General features: G+C 36.9%; 1 protein-coding gene across 1 annotated transcript in view; it reads right to left on the reverse strand.

Moving 5' to 3' along the window:
* The window catches only part of nlgn4xa (neuroligin 4 X-linked a), a 92,229-nt gene that overhangs the window by 6,141 nt on the left and 64,568 nt on the right, over positions 1–21,520 (reverse strand). Inside the window, exons 4-5 of the mRNA XM_007576597.2 lie at positions 8,596–8,781; positions 4,446–5,235 (exon numbers count right to left, since the gene is read on the reverse strand). Of these exons, the coding sequence (XP_007576659.1) occupies positions 4,446–5,235; positions 8,596–8,781 (976 nt within the window). The remainder of the gene's footprint in view (positions 1–4,445; positions 5,236–8,595; positions 8,782–21,520) is intronic.

The following is a 21,520-nucleotide window of genomic DNA, read 5'->3' on the forward strand; positions in this document are numbered from 1 at the left end:
GAATGGGAACACAGTCTATGTTTACTTTCCTAGGAGGAATGTTCTACTCCAAGAGTAGAGTAGGGTAAGTAGATGGTCAAAATGTGCATGTATGCTCAGTTGTATGTCTTGTTGGGTTCTGTGTTGCCCTGGAGATGAACTGGTGACCTGTCAGTAGGTCTCCCACCCATCACTAGAGAAAGTGTATCTGTGCCACTGCAAGGACAAAGTGGGTATAAAAAATGGATAAATGGTGTGTTTCACACACACAACATGCTGGGCTCAAACATTTCTGATTGACTGAAGTGTTGGTGCCATATGGAGACTAAGACAAAGTGCCACAATCCAAGCTAGAACATAAGGGAATTAAATGTCACTTTCACTCAATGGGGTAAAAATCAAGTGAAGATTTACAGTAGAAATAAGATCTTTACCTACACTGTAAAAAATCTAACACATTTTATTTTTCTTCATTTGGTATTAGACTAAATTTTCTATGAATTACAAAATGTACTTTTATCTGAAGAACAGCAGGGTAAGATACATTTTCAATTTTAAACTCAGAAATTTTCTCCTAATTTCTTAGTATTTGGTCAAACCTTTAAACTTTACAACTTGGGTCAAATGATTTGGTTTGCTGTAATTTTCACCAAGTCCTCTGAACAGAACTTGTGTTACTGGGTTCAGATTTTAGGCCAACAATCCTCTTAAACAGGATGAATGGTGGACATTGCTATGCTGTTCATAAAATAGTTTGAACAGATTAGGGAGGAACCTTCAGATATCTCAAAAGTCCACAATTCTTTTTTCAGATATTTGGACAGATCTTCTTTTGATTTTGTACAAGGAGCCAAAGTGGTTTATTTGTTGCCTTAACTTATATCTACAGTTTCAGCTGTTGATGTGATCCAGAGTTTGTTAACTTCATCATGCTTCATTTGCTTCATCATTCTGAAACACATTATGTTTCAGAATGGGTTAGATTTAAATCATTTAAAATCAGCTAATACAATGATTTAAATCTAACCCCCTTCCAGAAAAAATAAATTGTCAGTCCTGACTGATCTGAAACATGAACAGATCAGTTTAATTCATTGTCACAGAGAGTGTTAATCCGACAAGACAAGATATCTGGTTTAACTTTGTATACAATGTGATTTTCTGGCATTTTTGTAAGTTTTTTTTTCTTTTACTATTAAAATCAAGCAATCAAGAAAAACATAAACTGTATTTATTTATTTTTTTTTTCCAAAGTGAACACATTTACATATCGTCACCTTCCTAGGTCATTTTTGGCCAAAAAATGATTAAGGCAAAAAAAAAAAAATGACTGGAGGTGTTGTTTAAGGAAGGTGACAATATTCAATAGAAGATCAAATATTGATCACCTCCAGTTCTTCTATATTTCTAATTACATCTACCATTTTCTACCAAATCAGAACTGACAGTTTTTTGTAGCGAAATGCAATCTGGCGTGATCACAACTGGAGACTTTGCAGTGAGGTGGGGAGACTTGCTGAGAAACAGCAACTCTCCAAGTGATAAATTTGCTTTCAGTAAACGCCGTCTTGGAAGTGCATAAAAAAAGCAGCAAGAGAAAAGAGCCTACCTAAAATGTGTGTGAGGAGACCAATCCCCCCGCTGATCAGGCATCAATTGAATTGGAGCCAAACAGCAAGCGGTGAAATGCTGCAGACTATCATGCTGATCAAGACTTTATTTATTCGCCTGAAAGTGAATTTTCAGTGTGACTGGGCCGCAAACAACCTGATGCCTAATCTCAAGGTGTGTGTGAAGCAAAGAATCGTGATCCAAATATAAATAGCAAGCAAATCCTTTCATCAAATCCAGCACTGCAGCAGCACCAGGGCAGGATTTAATGTGTTTTATTAACCCCCACTTGATCTCTGTGACTCACCGACTAATCATTAAATAGCTAATCATAGCAACAATATTTGTTGATACCCTGTCCCTGAATCCAGGTTTGGAGCATTAATGTTAAATGTTATTTTAGAAAACATTTAGCTGGTAATTTGATTCATCAAGAGGCATCTAGAGCTTTATACACATCTCCGGTTATGAGAGTGCAATGTGAAATGCTGATTATCTTGTACTAAGACTTCAGAATGTCTTGTGTGCATAGTGTGTTGAAAAAGTCTCACACAAAAAACTTTAAGTGGGTGTAACCTTGTACAAGTTGTACAAGAACCTTTGTGAACCAGTAAAATAAACAAATAAATAAAATCAGCTTTTACAGTGATTTAAATCTAACCCCAAACCATGCTTGGAAAAAAAAAATAGTTCACTTAATGATTCAACAGCTTGTAGAGACATCTTTAGCAACTTATAGTAACTGCTTTCTGTATCGCTTTATCATATTACATTCCTTGCATAGATCAAGAGAGATATATGGCCTCACAGCCGACTCAGCACATTGCATGTTAATGTTTACATCCAGAGATTTTGCCCATGTGTAGGACGCTTGAGGGCAAAAAGACTATTATTTTACTTGCTATCCATTTTTTCTGCCACGGAAGAAAAGTTCAGTTAACAAAATGAAACCCGGAGATGTAGGTATTATTAATTTAGTTCACTGCAAATGGAAAAATGCAGCAGAAAAATGCTGAAAAACAGCTCCAAACCACCAGTATTCTTTTTCTTGCTCTCTGTCAGCTATGCTTCACACAGAGCCGTTGCCGTAGTGACTGACTGACAACACCTCCAGCTCCAGCTCCAAAAACCAAGCAAACATTTCTCACACAAAGGAAAGACACAAGTTTTACTTGATTGTCATGAGCTAGCACCACGCTCTTACCAAATAAAGGAAGTGTTAGCCATGCCAGCCAAGGGAAAGTACCTGCTGAATAACCAGGAGCTCAAAAATGAGGCACTCTACCGCAGATTCTCCTGCATCAGCCAGTATCAGCCACTGGCTCTGCTGGGCCTCTCCATATTCTTCTGTCTGTAAATCTGTAACATTCAGTTGTTACAGATTTAGGTGTTAAGGTTGTCAAAGTCAAGCTAGCATAGCTCACCTACTTTTAATTCAAACTTTTCCCTGATCTGGTGATATTCTTGGGCCTTATTATTGTTGTGGTATTGTTGGCTATTAATAACAAAGTGTCCCTTTTTCTTTCACATATCAAACGTGCATTTAAGATTTACAGTGTTATGTTGACAACTTGACAGCTAAAACCAATGGTAGTCATCGTTGGCAAGTAGTTTGTTGCCCTCCAGCAGGGAGATGGGGGCAGGATCTTTCATGCATCACATCAAGTTGCAATTTGTCTATAATATTGTAGGACACAGAGGACTTCTTGGTCCACTCATCGACTCTAATCAAATCCAGATCTTGTGGATTCAAATCAAGGTCAAATCATCCAGAGGACTTCTCCACTGTGCCGGCCGGTTGGTGTGAACGTATGGGGTCAAACATCTCTACTTTAGTTTCATCTGTTCACAAGTTCCAGAAGTTTTGTCTTTTTTCAAGATGCAGCTTTGTAAACCTATGTCATACTGCCATGTTCTTTCTAGCAAGAAGACGCTTTCCCCTTTAAGTTGTTTTAAAAAAGTCATGCTTGTTCAGTCTTTTCCTAATTATCCTGTCATAGTGTTTAGCATCTTAAATGAGGTCAAGAGGCTAGGATGAAGCTTTTAGGTGTTTTGCAGTTTCTCAGAGAGAATTTTGACCAATGGCCAGATGGCAGTGTAGCTACTGACACTAAATTATTGTAATTCTTGATTTTCACACTTAATCATGCATTTTTATAAATATTAACTGAACAATGTATGTATTTATTTATGTTCATCTTTTTATTTGTTTGTATTTTTAATTTATATTTACATGAGCCTATATAAAAATATTTCACAAGTCATTATTTTATTCATCATGGTAGGCGACTTTTTTCAGTTGCCTACCATGAAGGATGTCACTGAATGAAGGATGAATGGGAAAATGTACTTGAACATGCTTGATAAGAATCTGCAGATGAAATACAAGTGGATATTTTAGCAAGACATCTATACAACACACTTTGTGTGTTGGAAGAAAGTATAGCCTTTATAATAAAATGCTGCTCTGAATCAATTAAAATACCTGTGAAAACCTGAAGTGGCCTCCAGAACCAGTTTGTGTGGAAAAATGAGTCAAAATCTGCTGTAGTTTCTTGATATAGGAGACATTTTGATGCTGTCATTACCAACAAAATATTTTCTAATAAATATTAAATAAGTTCAAGACAACTTTTTCAATACTTATTCCATATGTCACTCTAGTAAATATATGTGAGAACGTGATATAAAACAAGGTGAATATTACGTAGGTCACCACATCTCTGGGTGTCATTTACAAATAACTAACATGAATTGAAGTGAAAATAAGACTGTTTAATAGCCATCTGTAGTAAATCACAGTGAGAAAAGACAAAGATAAGAAAGAAAATGTTTTAGAAAAACTTGAACCTTACCCTGTTTTTGCAAAATTAGTCCAGTAGGTCATGACGACGGCACTAAGCATCACATCGTTCTTTGAGAAATTGCAGTTAAAAAGATCTGTGGGGCCGATCATAGGGATCCCAAACACATATGGTACCTCGTCACCGTGGGCCGAATCGGCCCAGCTGGGCTTCATGTCACTTTGACAGTGGTGGTAAAAAGCATAAAAGTAGGTGGGGGAGCCGTACTGGGCGTGAAGGTCAGCTGTGGCCACAGCTGGCGCCACCCACTGGTGGTCGGTGAAGAGCGCCACAAGGGTCTTGCGACGGGTTTCTGGATTTTCCTTGTCTGCCCAGTCGGTGTACATGAATTTGATGGTTTCCCGCAGAGTGTCCTTTCCCTCTGGGTATCCATAGAGATGATCCACAAAGTCTGACACTGCAAAGTCAAAGTCGTTGGCAGACACTCCATCCTCACTGTCCACAATGCCATCCACAAATTTGAACCCCTCGCCCTGGTTGACGCCCAGCATGATGTCATAGTTCAGAAACTCCCCTTGTTCCATGAGAATCTGAGGGTCGTCAGGGATTACGTCGCCGTCAATGACAGGCCCAAAAGCAATGTGATACTTTGCAGGCGTGACGTACTGCTCGATCAGCTCCTTGTAGTTTTTCTTTTGCAGGCATTCCACCAGGTCGATGGTGTCCAGCATGTTGCAGCCCACCTTCTCAGCGAGGGATCGGGTGTACTTTGCAGGCTGGTAATTGACAGCCCAGCTGGACAGCGCTGTCCCACTCTGGATGATGGCTTTCTGGAACAGATCTGAGATTCACACTGGTATTAGTTAAACACTTCAAAGAACGCCACTTCTCTTTTATTGACTACACACATTAACCAAAAAGATGAGAATGTGTAAAAATTAAACATTAAGAATAATTAGAAATTCCGATTTAATTGGAATTCACAGTGTGGTGATAAAGTGTTTGCCCCCTTCTACATTCTGTTTTTGTTTCTTTCTTCCAAATCTGGCCATATGTGAGAAAGTAATGACTCTTTAACATCATTGTAGAGGAACTTTGGCCTACTGTGTTTTGTAGTTTTTCTTTTTTTAATTCAGCCAAATTAAAATGTTAAAAACAAACTTTTTTTTTTTTAACATTTACACTCTTAGATTGACATTCAGGACGTCCCTGAACCTTCACTTTGGTTTTTTGGTTTTATGAGTCATTTGGACATGAACGTCCTGGTGTGCTTTCGATCATTGTTCTCCTGAACAACTCAAGTGTCCTGGAGTTCAAAATCACAAACTGATGCCTGGACTTTTAGGGCAGCAAAACAGCCCTAGATCATCACTGTCACCACCATGACTATAGGTATGATTATCTTTCTCTGAAATGCTTTTCACAGAGCAGGATGGACACTATGATTTCCCCAGTAGTCTTGTGGATCATCAAGATGTTTTTTGATACATTTAAGATGGACCTTTGCATTATTTTTTGCTCAGCAGTGGTTCTGCCCTTGTTTCTCTTTCTTTTGTTGGAGTAATTAATTCTGACTCCAAGTGCAACAGGATCTAGATGGTTCTAAATGTTTTGTCTGTGATAGATGAGGGCTACCTTTGAGTTGGATAAAATTACTTGTCATTCCTACATCATTCCTTGAACACTTACCCCAACAGAAGTTTGCTGGGAAAAGCAGGTTGACTTCTACCAGCCTCAACAAAACACAGGGAGATGTAAGGATCTTGATCTGCCCTCAAAATGGTTTGAAAAGTGGATAAGGTGTTTCCGTTTCATCTGTTCTCGGATTATTTTTACATGGACAATATTATTGCCTACATTTGAAAACCTCAAAAGAACAAAATGAGGATTTTGAAATGCTTTGTCAAAGTGTAAGGTTAGGGTCAGCTGACATCAAAATAACTGTTTGTGTTAAACCATGAACAGTCATTCAAGTCTTTAAATACTTGCATGAATATTACAACAGGTTTCTCAGGCGGTACTTAGCACAACATTTCCAGCTTCCAATCAGCAAATAGGTCACAATACATTTTCCCCAAAATTTTGGTTTTAGACAGTTCTATTTATACTCATGCATACGCAGAGTAGTGACTCAACCAGGCCGATGTGGAAAGTATGTTTTGAGCTCAGAGCCGACATTTCCCAGAAGGCCTGTTTAGTTCTGTGCGAGATTTTACTGCCGCCGTTCTCAAGCTGATGGCGAGCTTCGGCTCAACCTCGACTCAGATATTCACTTCGAGTGACGGTGAGGTTTTATGAGCCTGGCATGTTGATCCACAAGGCTGATGATGCTGCTGTTTTCATGGCAGATTTACAGCATGGCGAATGCAACAAGCCACATTACATTTCTCGGTGATGTATTGCACAGAAAATAAAGGATTCTTGGCAAGGCATGGGCGTTTGTTTACGACCACAGCCCTGAGTGCTGCCCCTTCAGAAACATCCAGACTTTTACCTAAATGTAAAGTAAGCCATTCCTGCTGCAGCAACTACACAACACAGAAAAATGAAACAGATCTGCACACTGCAACAACAAAACCTATTGTTCTCTTTGATCTTCTTTAACAAGCTCTTGCCTTTTTGGATTACCTTTCAAATGAAGCCAAGACACTTTTACCTGTTATTTCAATTTTTAAACTTGTACAAAAGGGACTTTTTCCCCAAAGCCTGTGTTGTTAACATTTAAGTGGAGATATCTTTTAGTAAAACAAGGTTTTAAAGTCAAAACAGAAGAAATATTTATGAATAAAACATGAATGTACAGCTGAACCAATATATACTGTACCAAAAATTCAAAGGTTTTTCTCATCATGTCTGACACTGAATGAAACTAATCTTCATGTTTTTACCAACATCATTTGCATTTGCTAATATCAAAAATAATGAGAGATTTCTGTAAGACATTGTTATTCTTCTTCTACCATTCTTGACATTACAAAGTTTTCATTTATAGTGTCCTATCTGGGTATACTGCTGTCAAACTGATACATGTGCAGCTGAAACCAAAAAAAATTACATACACCAAAAAAAAGTCATTTTTTTCCTCAACGCCCCTCTTTTTAAATCAGACCAAACTTCTGCTGTTTAGGTCAGTTAGAATTACCAAAAAAATGTATACTTTATATGCCACAATAATAACAGAAAGAATATGTCAGATTCATTGATTTTCAGATGTTTCTGTAGAACCTAATTCAAAATTATAAACTAAAAATCCATCATTTTATAGATTTTTTCTAAATAGTGTATTTCTAGATTTAAAAGAAAATACCAAGGCACAATTCTGTTTGACAAGCTATTAGCTGTCGTTTGCAAAGTGGCCAATCCAGGAGAGCCATTCATTTCCCTGTCTCTTATTGGCTGCACCCTCAAGAGCAGATGCAATGAAAATGGCAGATATTAGGTTCTGCTGCAGTGCTCAGGTTCTTTCCACTGTGCTTTTAAAGACAATATCAAGTATATTTGGTGTCTAAATTGTTAAAATAAACAGTTTTAAATTATTATTATTATTATTATTATTATTATTATTAAATATTTTAAATGCAGCAGATTTTTGTATCCCAAGACAACAATTTTGATAGTTATATCAATTGTGTGAGTTTACAGTATAGAAGATTAGACACATAAAAAAATAATTTAGAAAAGGAAATTTTGTTTAGATGAAGAGCTGATGAAAAGTGCTGTTGGTTTAGTTTATGCAAGAACAGCTTAAAATCTCTTTCTGTTTTGCATCCATAAAGGTGGCATCTGGCATTATAATAATATTATCATCACTTTAATACAATATAATTCTCCTATTGACTAAGTAGTTGTCACAAATGCTTGGTTGTTTTTTTGTGGCTGTCGTCTTTGTTTATGTGATGAAGCTGTTTTCATTCCTAGGTTAACAAAATGATGCAATTTTCTAAAGTCTGAAGCATAAAATCATTTGAGAAAGTCTCAGGCTTTGATGCCCTGAGGCAGCAGCTGTGGCAAACAGAAGTCCACACCGCCAAGCAAATCTTTTCTGCTTTTCATGGATGTTTCTGCTCAACAACTTTAAATAAGTTGTAAGAGCAGAAGTAAATGCAGATTCAAAAGTCAGCTCTGGTTTTAGAAGTAAATGTTGCTGTGCTTTGAGATGGAAATTCAACTTCTCTTCATGACTCAGTGGAGGAGCTCATACCTTCTGAGTAATGCGAAAGGCAGAGCAGGCTGACGCACGACGCTCCAGCCCCTGAGCCGAAAATGGTCACTCTTTTTGGGTCTCCTTTGAAGGCATGGATGTTTTCTTTGATCCACCTGAGAGCCTGAATCTGATCCAGGAGGCCGTAGTTCCCCTTGGCTGCCTGGTCACCCGTGCTAAGAAAACCTGCAGCGATAAAAATGGAGAAAAAGATATAGCTTTTATTTATTTCAACAATCATAAGTGTTTGTGGTACCTGCAACAATGACTTGCTATTTGTGTTCATTCATGAGAAAAAGGTGTTCATGACTTCTAATCTAACAATATGGAAACTTATTTAAACCTTTGCTGTTACTGTGTCTTTAAGCAGATGCTGCTAATCAAATAGATGTGAGGACTTGGAGCTTAGCAGTGTGTTCTCACAATGCGTGATTACATCAGTATCGCCTGATGTAATCAGGCGATACTGATTACATCAGTAATCGCCTCAGAGAACCATTGTGTCTGCCCATTGATCTGCGAAGGCTTACCAGGTCATTTCCACAGATTTTCAAGTTGCTCTTTGTACACTGAGAAAGATTCTTCACATGCAGAATTTCTCTTCTCACTTTTCAGCTACCTGTAGTCATCATTAAACACATTTAAGTGAAAACCTTGACACTTTCTACTTTCCAACCCCAGTTTAATTGTATTTAGATGGAAGTCAAAGGGGTTTTCTACTCAGGGTTTCAGTAAAGATGTACAATACTAGAGTTCATAGCAATGCAGTTAAAAGAAATTCTGAACAAGTATGATTTTTGTTTGAAAAAAAGCAAAGCTTTAATTAAAAATAAATATGATTTCCTTTAATTTTATGAACATTGATAAATTTTTCAAAAACTTTTTTATAAAGTAGGTCTGGAAAAAAAATTGTCTCTTTCAATTTAACTGAGAGATGTGAGTGAATTTGTTTCTCTTCTTTAGACAGATCAGGGCATCATGAGATCCTGCAGCCTACGTCATGCTGCTCCTCTATGTTTGTCTCAGTTGAGTCCTTTTATGAGGACTTTCACAAAACAGGTAAACGTGACTCAAGTCCACTTTTTGGGCTCAACTGCAACTTATTTCTGACTTTTTCATGGCAGTCTGAATGACCCAATAAAGATTACTTTTCAACCACTCAAAATCCAGATTGTGCTACTTCGACATGTGCTACTAAGTCGGAAACGATTTATGCCGCATTTTATGTCATTTATGTGAGATGTGTCATAATTTTGCACCAGCAGAAGTTAGACAAACAACAGATGTAAACAATGGCTGAAAGTTATAAATCAAAAATTCTGATGTTAAGGCAGAATTCTGTCATCTCCATTACAAATGTCCACAAAACTTTGTCAATATTCCATTAATGTCGAAAAACACAATTTCGCAATTGTGGCATTTCCATTAAATAAAAAATAAAAGTACAAAAAATCCCACTTGAATAAATTTGTTCATGTGAGGTCACTAAAAACACATGCCACACCTTGATCCTCTGACTACTTCCTGTTGTCTTCTTCATGGTTTGCACCAGTTGTAACATCTGCATGTTGATCATGTGACTCTTGTGATGTGAAAAAAAGTGTTTCTATTGCAGTTTTGCAAAATAAACCAATTTAGATATGGCCAAAAAAGCTACCTCATTCTAGTGGGAAAAACTTTTTTTGAAATAAGTGTGTTTCCATTAAGCAAATTTATTTTCAAAATTTCAAATTAACGTAATTATATTGTCAATGGAAATGCAGCTGAAACGTCATAACTCCACCACTTTGACTCCAACTACACATCCAAACAGACTTCTCTACAGGTTTGGAGTCAATGCAGCGCGAAATTCATTACTATTAATTGAGCTTTCTTTTTATTAGTTGTTGATAGAAAATATCAATAACAGATTGTTTCACTTACAACAATAGAACAATGTCTTGTTATAAATGAAATAATCTACCAGTAAAACATGTATTTTTTTCAACATTATTAAGGAATTAGTGACTCAAAACAAGCTCCTGCATCTTGTTAAAAAGTTACTTGTAAGTTGTCTTTGTCTTTATTCAAGTGTGCTAAGATATTTGCACGAGAAAGTAGACCAAAACTACTTAGTGAGACTGTATGTTTTTGCAGTGTGGGTGCTGCTGGTGGTCAGGGGGTTCGGTGGCTCACTTTTGTCAGTCTGCTCCAGGGAAGCAGAATGCTGAATGGATGAATTTCTGAATGTAGTGTAAAGCGTTTTGGAATCCTCTGGACTTAAGAAAGTGCTATTCAAGTACAGGCCAGCTGTAATCTGTGTGGGGTGAAATACTCTTCACTCTGTGTAAACCTCAAAAACACCTTGGTGGATCTGTGATGAACTGGAATACAATGAAAGGTGGTAGTACACATGCTCCTCTGCTGTTCCAAGTATCAACAGCCAAGTAGAGAAGTATGCAAATTTGATTGTACCCATTGCACCAGAAAAGGTTGCCCAGAAGGAGTCCCATCCAGACTGACCGGCCAGACAGCAGCCTCTGACTTCCAAAAACTTGTTGACAAATTAGCAAATACCACTAAACCCATTAAGTGGCTTTCTAAATTGTGCCACTGGGGTTCCTGGCTGCAGCATCCTGCCAAGCCTGGCAGCGGCCACCGGTAGCTGTGAGCTAACCAAGACTGAGGAAGTGTAAATGACAAATGGAATGAAAACCACTTGGTAAGAGTGCAGGGGAGAAGGAGGATATGTAGCCTGTGGCTCTTTGATACACCACAGATCCAGTTTGTCATGGTGAGATGGAGGGAATGATGGGAAGAGGAGGGAAAAGGTGGGGGTGGGATTAAAGGCCGACGGCAGCCTCCTAGACCCTGCAGCACAGCCCTGATGCTGCTCTCCCCTTCAGACCCTTTTCAGCTCCCAGATTCTCATTTCTCTGCTCTCTTTTCCTCTTCCCTCACATCCCTCACCTCAAAGGAGCCAAAGAGAGAAGCACGCTTACAGGCTCTCCTCAGGAGGTGTGAAGATTAGTCAAAGATTCATTTCAAAGCATCCTGTCCCCAAAATAGACTCACATAACTGTCTGCTGCCTGAGACTTTACAAGGAAAACCATTTCAAATAAGTAACAGGAATCAAATAAACAACACACACTCTACAGACATGTTCACATGTTAAACATGAACAGTATGGTCATTCTGAACTGATCTTTTTTTGGTGTTAAATGTACGCATTTACCTAAATGTCTTAATGAGTGACGTTAGAAGTTATATAATGCATTTTAAGCTTTTACTTGTTAAATTCAGAGATCATTAGTTGAAAAATAACTTTAAAAATGTGTTTTTGTCATCATGCAGATCCTACATTTAGTAGAGATGGTTCATTTTAATTTTGCACATATAATAGGTTCACATTTTGGTATTTAATATGTAGATTATATAAATAAGATAATTTACTAGATGACATCAAAGTTAGTACAAAATGATTCTTGGTAGGAAGAAGTTTGAGGCTAATTTGCGACAGTAGACAATGACTGAATTTCACCTGATGAGTGTAGACTAAACCAGATGGAAACATAATCTGTCTTTCTGTTAACTGCATAATTTCACAATTTCACATTTTGGAAATACATTTGCATAATGGAAACTTGATTTGTGAGAAAAAGTTCTTAGACAACAGGACCTTCAACATTTCTTCAAAATGTGTAAAAACCTTTGAAATCCATGTTTGAAAACAATTTCTTCCTTTCTCTACGGCTATGTGATTTTTAGTACATTTCCACATAAAGACTCAGTAAATACCCTGAACTTTGGTGTTGGAATGTGACAAAATGTAAAAAAGTACATACTTTTTCAAATGTTGTACATAGTGACTTTTTTCTATGCTATTTTTATGAGGAAAATACCCTTTCAGTATCTTTAACAAATGACAAAAATAAAGCATCATTTACTCTGCAAGAGTTAGAGGCTCTAAGGAATTCACTTCTGGTGAAATAGGAAACAGAATAGGAAACTCAGTAAATCTGAGTTCATTCAAATATCAAAACAACTAAAATCAACTCCCAGATCTTCAGTTGTTTAGCTGGTCAGTTCATCATCCTATAAACTAGTGGCTGATTGAGACATGTGCAACTGAGATTTACCAAATTAAATGATTTAAAATGTGAAGAAAATGAAAGAAACATTCCTTGAAGGTAAACTGCCTGTGGCTGCAGTTGACATTTCAGTCCTGCTGCTTTTATCGGAGCGCCACCACGGAAATTAAACCGGAGCAGAGCTGTCAATACTCACATGGAAGAAAACACTAATGGCACACATTTAAAAATACCACTCAGGGTGAATCACATAAAGAAATCACTGGACAGCCTTTTAACCAGACCACTGACAGGCAATTTTCATTTTCAGTTTCACCTGACAGGGACACTTAGTGAGTTCTTGGTTAATGTAGTGTAATAAAATGTGTCTCCAGATGGACTGATTTAAAAAAAAAAAAAAAAAAAGGTATAGCTTATCAGAAAGCAAAATTGTAGAGTTTTTTATCATAGACTTTAGAAATTCCACTCACCTGACATCATTGATTCAAGTAAAGATTCTTTGAGTTTTCACTCTGTTATATGATGTCAGGTTTTACACTGGAGCCCCGTCATGTTGAGCTTCACTGCTTCACCAGCTTTTCTTTATTTGTTTTTTAATTGAGTGACTTTATTCAATCCTAACTTTGCATTACAAACATACAATGTGTTGGATTTAAACATCCAACACATTTGGGCTTTGGTGAAAATTTTCTCTCTTCCCTCTCCAATAAAAATAAATATACAAAATTGATTTCTGTGCTAAATGCATTAATAAAATCCAAAAAGTCACACAAACTGCAGCCTGTTTTTGTTGCGTGATGTGCTACAAAAGTAAACTTGAATTAACTTGACCTGTGTTTTATTCGGCAAAATTTCCTGCAGAGACAATAAGCTGCTACTAGTAATTGTTTGCATTCATAGATAATTACATAATGGAAATGTTCTTTTTTATTTCCTGGTTGGTTTAGTTGTTTTGTTAAGATTTAGAGTCATAGTAAAAATAAAGTATGCACTCAAGCTGTGTAAATATCAGAGCATGATCAAACATGTGAAATTGTTAGAATAAAAGCAGAAAACAATGAGCTTTTTTTACATCCTTAAGGAGAACTGATTCACAGAACGTGTTAACACCTCTATGGAAGCTGGAGTTTTAGATTTCTGCTAGCTGTAGGTTTTCACTCAATGCCAAAGTGGACAGACATTAGCAATCCATTTAGAGAAGAAAACGTGTTGATGCTTATCACCCTAGGAAGGGTTAAAGGTCATTCAAAAGAAATAAAACTAGAACTACAAGCTCTACCCAGCAAGTCCAATAAATACATGAAAGGTCATTTCCAAATATTACAAAATCCATCATTCAGTAGTGAAAAAATAAAAAGGTTTAATATATCTGCAGATCTTCCCAGGAGAGGAGGTCTCAACAAATTCAGCCTCTGAAGGACATTATAAATTCTTGAGCTCACTTTACTGCTTGATTACTAGATTATTGTAGTTTTAGGGCCAGACTAAGAAAAAATAGCAAATAAAAGAGAAGATTAAGAGAACAAAGTCATACAATTACAAGAATGAAGTTATGATATTGTGGGATTAAAGACTAAAGTCTTCATATTTTAAGAAAAGTCAGTATTATGAGAATAAAGTCATTTTTTACAAAAATAAAGTTGTAATATAAGAAAATGCTCATATTACAATAATAAATGTGTAACATTGCAACTTTATCCGCATATTATTTTGACTTTATTTTTGTGATATTGTGACATTATTCTTTCAGTTTTGGGATTTTATTTATGCAAATTGTATTATTTTAATTTTATTTATGTTACCTTAATGCTCCATTAGTTTAATAAACAGGATCAATGTGTATCTGATTGACTTAAAATGATATTTCTGTAAAGTGCCTTGAATTGATGTTATATAAATAAAACCAAATTAACTGAAAAATGAAGCCATGTGAGAATTTCAGTCGCTAAAGGTGGAGCTACAAGCAAAACATTTTCCACTTTTGCTTTATTCTTGTGTATTGATAACAAAGATAACAAAGATATCATTGTTATCCTGGTGAATATACTGGAGTCCAATTTGCTTAAATGTGTTTATAGTAAAACTCTAGAAGTGAAGGAGGGTGCGTTTTCTTTTCATCATGGCAGTAAAGATGTTTTCAGCAGTCTGTCAATGACAACCCAACTGAGCAGCACCACTCACCGCTCTGGCCTACAGCATTAAACCCTCCCTGCTCTATCTGTACAAATGCTGCTTTCACAGGCCAGAGCTTAATGTAGGTCAGTCTGATAAAGTCCACAGAGCTCTGAGGTTTAAAAAGCGCCGGGCTGGGCAGCCAATGGATTGATTTCAGGCTCTAAATGGAGCAGAGGAGTAACATGTCTGGGTCATCAAACTTTTCACATTCATTGGAAATTACAGACAATTCTATAAAAAAAATATACAATTGTTGAGCCAAATAGGGAGGTGGGGAGTCATTTCACAGATAAATCTGCTTCTCTCTGACTGACATTAAATCAGGCTAAACTTTTTCTGCTTCAGGTCAGTTAGAAAAATTACTTCTTTCTTAGGAAAGAAGTAATTTTTTCAGAATGTCAGAAGTTTGCACCCATTAAAATGACTATGAATTGAAACAAATTGGGAATACAGAGATTATGATGTCACGACTACAGCAACTGAGCTAGAAGAGAAACACTGGAAGCATTTCACAGCTACATCCTAAACACTGTCAGAATCAGGAACGCTGGGAAAAAAGAAGCAACTATTACGAAAAATGAGACAAAGGTTGAAGTGCTGGGACATAAAGAGCATCATTACATATGAAAGAAAAAAGTGAAGCTGAAAAAGTTGGGAACATTAACCCAAGTGGGACGTTAAGGTGGTGGCAGCATGAGAAAATAACATTCTGTGGATTTATTGAAGCAACATCTCAAGATATCAGGGACAAATTTGTCTTCCAAATGAATAATGTCCTTCAGCATGACACCAAATTACTCACAAAGTGTATTAATGTTTTATTTCTTTTTCAGCTCTGATCATAATTCCATTGAACATTTGTCAATTAAAAAGGTGTGCATGAAAAGAAGAACCAGAATCTTGACCCAGTCACAGAGGTCAAACTAGATACGGCCCGTTTGCTGGAAACTATTTTCAACAGCTTGATGAAAACAAGCCAGATGATTCATCCAGATCAGAAAGTTTAGACAATATTTCTATCCAATACTGAGGAAATATGTGAAAACTTTTGAATTTGAAAAATGTAACAAAATTCTCACCATTGTGATATTTAACACATGAAAAGTTTTATTTTCAGACTGAGAGAAACAAGATCATATTTCTCCTTTTAATATTCAGTTCAGTTCTTTTTTTTGCTTTTGTAGCAGAAATGTTTTTGCTGCTTCCCATCTGAAAGATGCAGTTAGAGGGAAAATATGCAGGAGACAGAATGGACCTGCTCTGTATTCTGCTGCAGCTGTGAGATATGGCCCGTTTCCAAAGAGCAAACAATCAAGTTACAAATTATTGAAACCCTAAATTTAGACTCTTTATGCTCTTGAGTGCCATCAGAACTTTATTTGTCTGCTTTCAGTCCCGTATGAAATGATTGTTCTGTAGTTGTTGCTGTTCATCGACTCCAGCTCTGATGGAAACACACCTGATGACTGGAAATGAATGATCTGAACTTGTTGCTGTGAGGCGGGGAAAGCTGACTTTTAACTAACAGAAAGTCTTTGCTAAAAGCAACATGTCCCATCGAGGCTCTGACAGTACCAACTCATACAGCGGAGGTGAAGATTTGGATCTTTGTGTCTGAATTTCAGATGCTTTACTCTCAATCCCATTGTGTGAACAAGAAAGTCAAGATTCCCAGGAACAGTTTACTGACTGCAAATTGTTTTCCAATTCTTTATGAAAAAAATTCTGAAAGTATGCTGGTCCTTCATAATCAGCCCAGTATGAACAGTTCGTAGAACCACAATCCAGACAGATCCAGCTCAAACCTGCAGAGTACATTATGTCTACAATTTAGTTGTATCTGACCAGTCAGAAAATGTTCATATATTTTTCACCAATGATTAGCAAATAGCTCAAAAGTGTTAAAATTTGATATTAGGTCTAAATTAATTTTGCAGTCTGGTTTAATCTTGCATAAATGAACCCAGACATGTTATTGAACCAATAGCTAAATGTAGCAGAACTAACTATGCTAACTAATCATGTACTTGGATTTCATAGTGAAACATAATTATTTTATTCTACAAAATTGAAGGGTATATATAAAATAACTTACAATTTAGTTGTTTTAATTAATTTTATTGGGTTTACAACAAATGCATAGAATCAGATTCAGTGCATTTCCTATTAAGAAATTATAAATTCAATGATGTAATCAATACACAAATCTAGAATAAATTATGGAAATTAGCACGATCAGCTAGCTGATGCTAGTTCGCAGACATACCAAAGATCATATTGAAAGCAAAGTGTTGTAGTGGTTCAAAATTATACCTGATTCAGATCAGTTTCATAAATTTGCCTCTTCTGCCTCTTAAGTACTGAAATGTATTGAATGTGCCATATTTAGCTAAAAAGAAAAGTTTTCTTTCCAGAATCTGTCAGCTAGCATTCAGGTCCTAGAAGATCACACCAGGATAGCATGATGCTAACTCCACAGCTTTAGCATGAGTCCTACTTCCAATGTTTGACCAACCCAGAGTGGTCAAACATTGGCCACTCTGGGTGGTCAAACATTGTGTGTTTGACCACCATTTGTGTGTGATACCACAACACAAAGGACAACATTGGTTTTGTAGAGGCGCTTTTATAAAAGTATTTTCTTCACCTTCAAAAATAAATGCAGCCTGAAAAATCACCCAACCAACCCATTCTTAATGAGGTTTAATAGCACTGAGTCACATGAATGTACAAACCAAACCCCAATGTAAGCCAGGGCGTTGATTTCTAAAGATAAGAGAAATCCACCTAGCAACAGAAATGTTCTTGTAGGTGTAAACATGAACAAAGCCGCTTCACAGGTGGTCGTTTAGAGAAGCTGGACCGACTTAATCCTCACAGAGCATCTGAGCTTAAATTGAAAATGAATCTCATCAAATTCTGAAAAGACCATTGGAGTCTTATCAAAATGTCATGGTATGTTTTTTTGGATTCAGTTTAATGTTTAAAAAGTAGCAGCAGCAGCAGCAGCAGCAGACAGCAGAGCGGCATTAGTGACACGTATGAAGGAGTGAAATGGCACCGCAGCTCTCTGAACAAACTGTGACCCCGGCTGAATGCCAAGAGTCTGAGCTCAGAGCACACAATGTTCAGAGGCAGAAATCTGTGACTCACTGCAAGTTGTTGATTTGATTAAAAGACTCATATCTGTTAAGATTCTGTAAAGGTTTAACCATGTGAAGACATAGAGACAGAGACAGGCTGGTCAATTAGGTCAGGTGAGAACCCGGTATCACCCACGTAGATGACTTTGTGATTTATTGTATGAAAAGGGAGGAGATGGAAGAGAGTCAGAAAAAGTTGTGGAATGTCTTGCAGAGAAAGTAAAGAAACTCACCAGATGAAAGAATTCATGTGTGAATTAGGGGAAAACAAGGAAACCGCAGAAATAAAAGGTTCTGAAAATGGATTGGATTAAGTTCCTTCAAAGAAAACAGCTAATGCAAAAGACAGTGGAAGGTGGAGTGGAAGGGGACGAGTGTCAGCGATGATGTGTGTTAACAGATAATAGAACCAGGTGTTATGTACGATTTGGAGACGGTCGTGCCAATGAAAAGGTCATCTGAGACGATTAGATAGTGATCAGCAGGGACCAAAATGGACGGGATCAGAAATTAGTATTAAAGCTAATGCTAAAGACTGTAAACACAAAGTAAGGCTGTGTTTACACGAGACTGCTGCCTGGAAACTGCCACTATTTCCAGATCTCGATTGGGAAAAAGTTCCACGTTTAGACGGCGCCACAATGGCAGCTTGGGTCAGCTGTAGTTGTTGTGTTGTGCCACCAGGTGGCGATGGGCTTTTAGCATGTGGTCAAACATATCCTTAGTGTTTGCCTCATTGTAAACAGTAATCTGTCCCCTTCTTCCATGAACAAAATGCTTGTCTAACACATGTACTCTTTATCAGAACCTGTTTGCAACTTAATTGAAATTCTATTAAAAAATTGGGCAAAAATTTGTCGCTATCCCTCTACTGTCAAAAAAGAACAACACAATTTCGCAATTATGGTGTTTCCATTAAGTAAGAAACTAAATTAAAGTCACACTTAAATAAGTTTGTTTACGCAATAAGTTGCTAAAAAATTCACCATCATCCTCCAACTACTTCCTGTCATCTTCTTTGTCTTTTCTCCCTTTGGTAACATCCAGTTGGTCACATGACTTGTGTGATGTGAAACAGCAATTCCTTTGCAGTTTTGGAAATTTCACTAATTTCAATACAACTGTAAAATATCCCGGCACAAAAATGTTTTAGCAAAAAAGTTTGTTTCCATTATGCAAATGTATTTTGGTAATTCAAATTTGCACAATTATGTGGTCAAAGGAAACACAACTATTGTTCATCCTGGAAACCCCTATTAACGGGCTAGCAACCTGTCAGTAGGGCAACATGGGGAGCTAATGGATGGCTTATAACTAATCAGTTAAATGTACAAAGATTATGAAATAAGATCAAATATCTTAAACAAGTGAATATGACAAAAAACAAGGTCAAATCCTTTCCTACAGCACACTCTTTGTTCACATATTGTGACCTGCAGTGTGCAAACAAACTCAGGGTTATCAAACGGACTGATGGTGGAAGCATGTCGTGCTCAGCTGTGTCCATGTTCAGAGCTACTGGGCAGGTCAAAGTGGCAGCAGCGAAATTAGGTGAGAAGAGCTCCATCAAAGTCTCCAACTGGGCTGCGTAATTAGAAGGGCGTGTGAAAGCCCACATGGGGGAAGCTGAATGTTGATGATGGAGCGGCAGCTCAGCAGTGAAACAAACACACCATCGCTGTCAGAGCACATCAGCCACTGCATCACTGGGCCAAATCATGAGGCTGATCTCAGTCGACAGATGGGTGAGTCAAACTTTGAACAGCTTTATGATGCCTGCAACATATATTTTTTTAACTAAAGCTGCCAATCAAGGTTAGAGTTAGATTATTTGGCAAGAAAAATCCCTTAGGTGTTCTTATAAAGAATAATGGAATGTCATTTACCTCCCTTCAAATTAAAAAACAAAAAGAGCAGTTTTTTTTTGTTTGTTTTTTGTACACCACAAATATCACGATCTTGATTTGTGAAAGTCATTTGAATCCATGGAAACCACAAACAGACAAAATGTGCCTCTTAAAAATGTTACACAACATGTGAAACATTTATGTTCTTTACTTTGATGTGACATATTTCATAAAGCACTCTGCCTTTAGCAGCTACTGTGACATTTCATTCTACTAAAAACTTAAATAATTATTCAGGGTGCCTTCCAAAAGGTGTTGTATTTTTTTCTCTTTTGGAACAAACTGTTCTGTTCTTTTAAGATTTCCCTTACATAAAAAAACAGTGTTTCAGTATTCCTCTCTTTTTGTAACCTACAACCAAAAACATTTCTCCTAAATGACATTTTCATGTCAAAATTAAATGTTATAAAAGGTTTCACTGACAGACCCGCCCACCATACATGTCTGTATGTCACCCCATTGTTGCTAATTTGGCAACATTCTTACTATATTTAGCAACATTTCATACAAAACAATCGATATAGACCAAAATTGGAATTGGCCGTAATCTGCAATTGGCCAGTAAAATGTGATCGATGCAAGAAAAGAATAATTGTCCACTTCAGTAATCTATTCCTTCTTCACCAAAATCTAAGTTTGCTTCTTTGAATTTGAGACCTGACAGAAAAAAGGAAAATAAGATATCTCTTTTTTTTATGCCAAAGCTGCAATTAAATAAATGTAAATTCTTGAGGCACCATGGCACCATGCTCACTTGTTTCTAATGTATTTAATCCCTTACGTACCCAGGAGGTTGAGTCTTCAGTAAGATTAAGAAGCATCCCGGAACTTGACTCAGTTTCTGTAACATAATACGATTACAGGGAATGTGAGCCTATGTGGCGTAGTGTTGTATCGCTGATGCTCTTTGAGGTTCATCAGAGGGAATCAGATAAGACAGAACAAAAGTCAACAAACGTGTCATTAATACCATAAAGGAAACAACTTAGACATGTTTTTGTTCTGCAAAATGCTTCATGGAAACATGCGGAGTCCTGAGCACAACCAGAACCATGGAGCGTTAGAGGCCGCCTGGTCTCATATCCAAATCAGATCCTTTGGGATACATTTAATACGCTGCAGAAAGAAATCAATCACAACAGGTTTTAACCGGGAAAAAGAAGCTGTTGCAACACGCAAGGTACTGCATAAAATGGAAATAATGCAAGTGAAAATGCAAACACTTCAAAACATCTGTACAATTCCAGATTTGAGCAATTTTTTCATTTTTTTTTTTATTTTTTATTTTTTTCTGTCTATTTTCAAAGTTTAAACACCTAAATTCACCCTGAATTTTACACAGATAAAATGATGGCTGGATAGACAGACAGGTAGCTGAATGAATGCAGTGATGTGCACAGATAGACACCAGGTGGTGCTGTTCAATTGCACCTGCCCTTTTTCTGCTGAATAAAAAAGTGCCCTTCTGAATTTTTTTTTCTTTTTTCTTCACAGTGTATGGACCAAGGTAGCAAAAAGCCTATTTTAATTAGGTAGCAACTAATTTATTTTGGATTTGAAAGTGACAGATGTTCAATATTATTAATACTATTAATAGCTGTTATATATATATATATATATATATATATA

This window comes from Poecilia formosa, unplaced genomic scaffold (assembly GCF_000485575.1).
Source record: "Poecilia formosa unplaced genomic scaffold, Poecilia_formosa-5.1.2 Scaffold411, whole genome shotgun sequence".
Lineage (NCBI taxonomy): Eukaryota > Metazoa > Chordata > Actinopteri > Cyprinodontiformes > Poeciliidae > Poecilia > Poecilia formosa.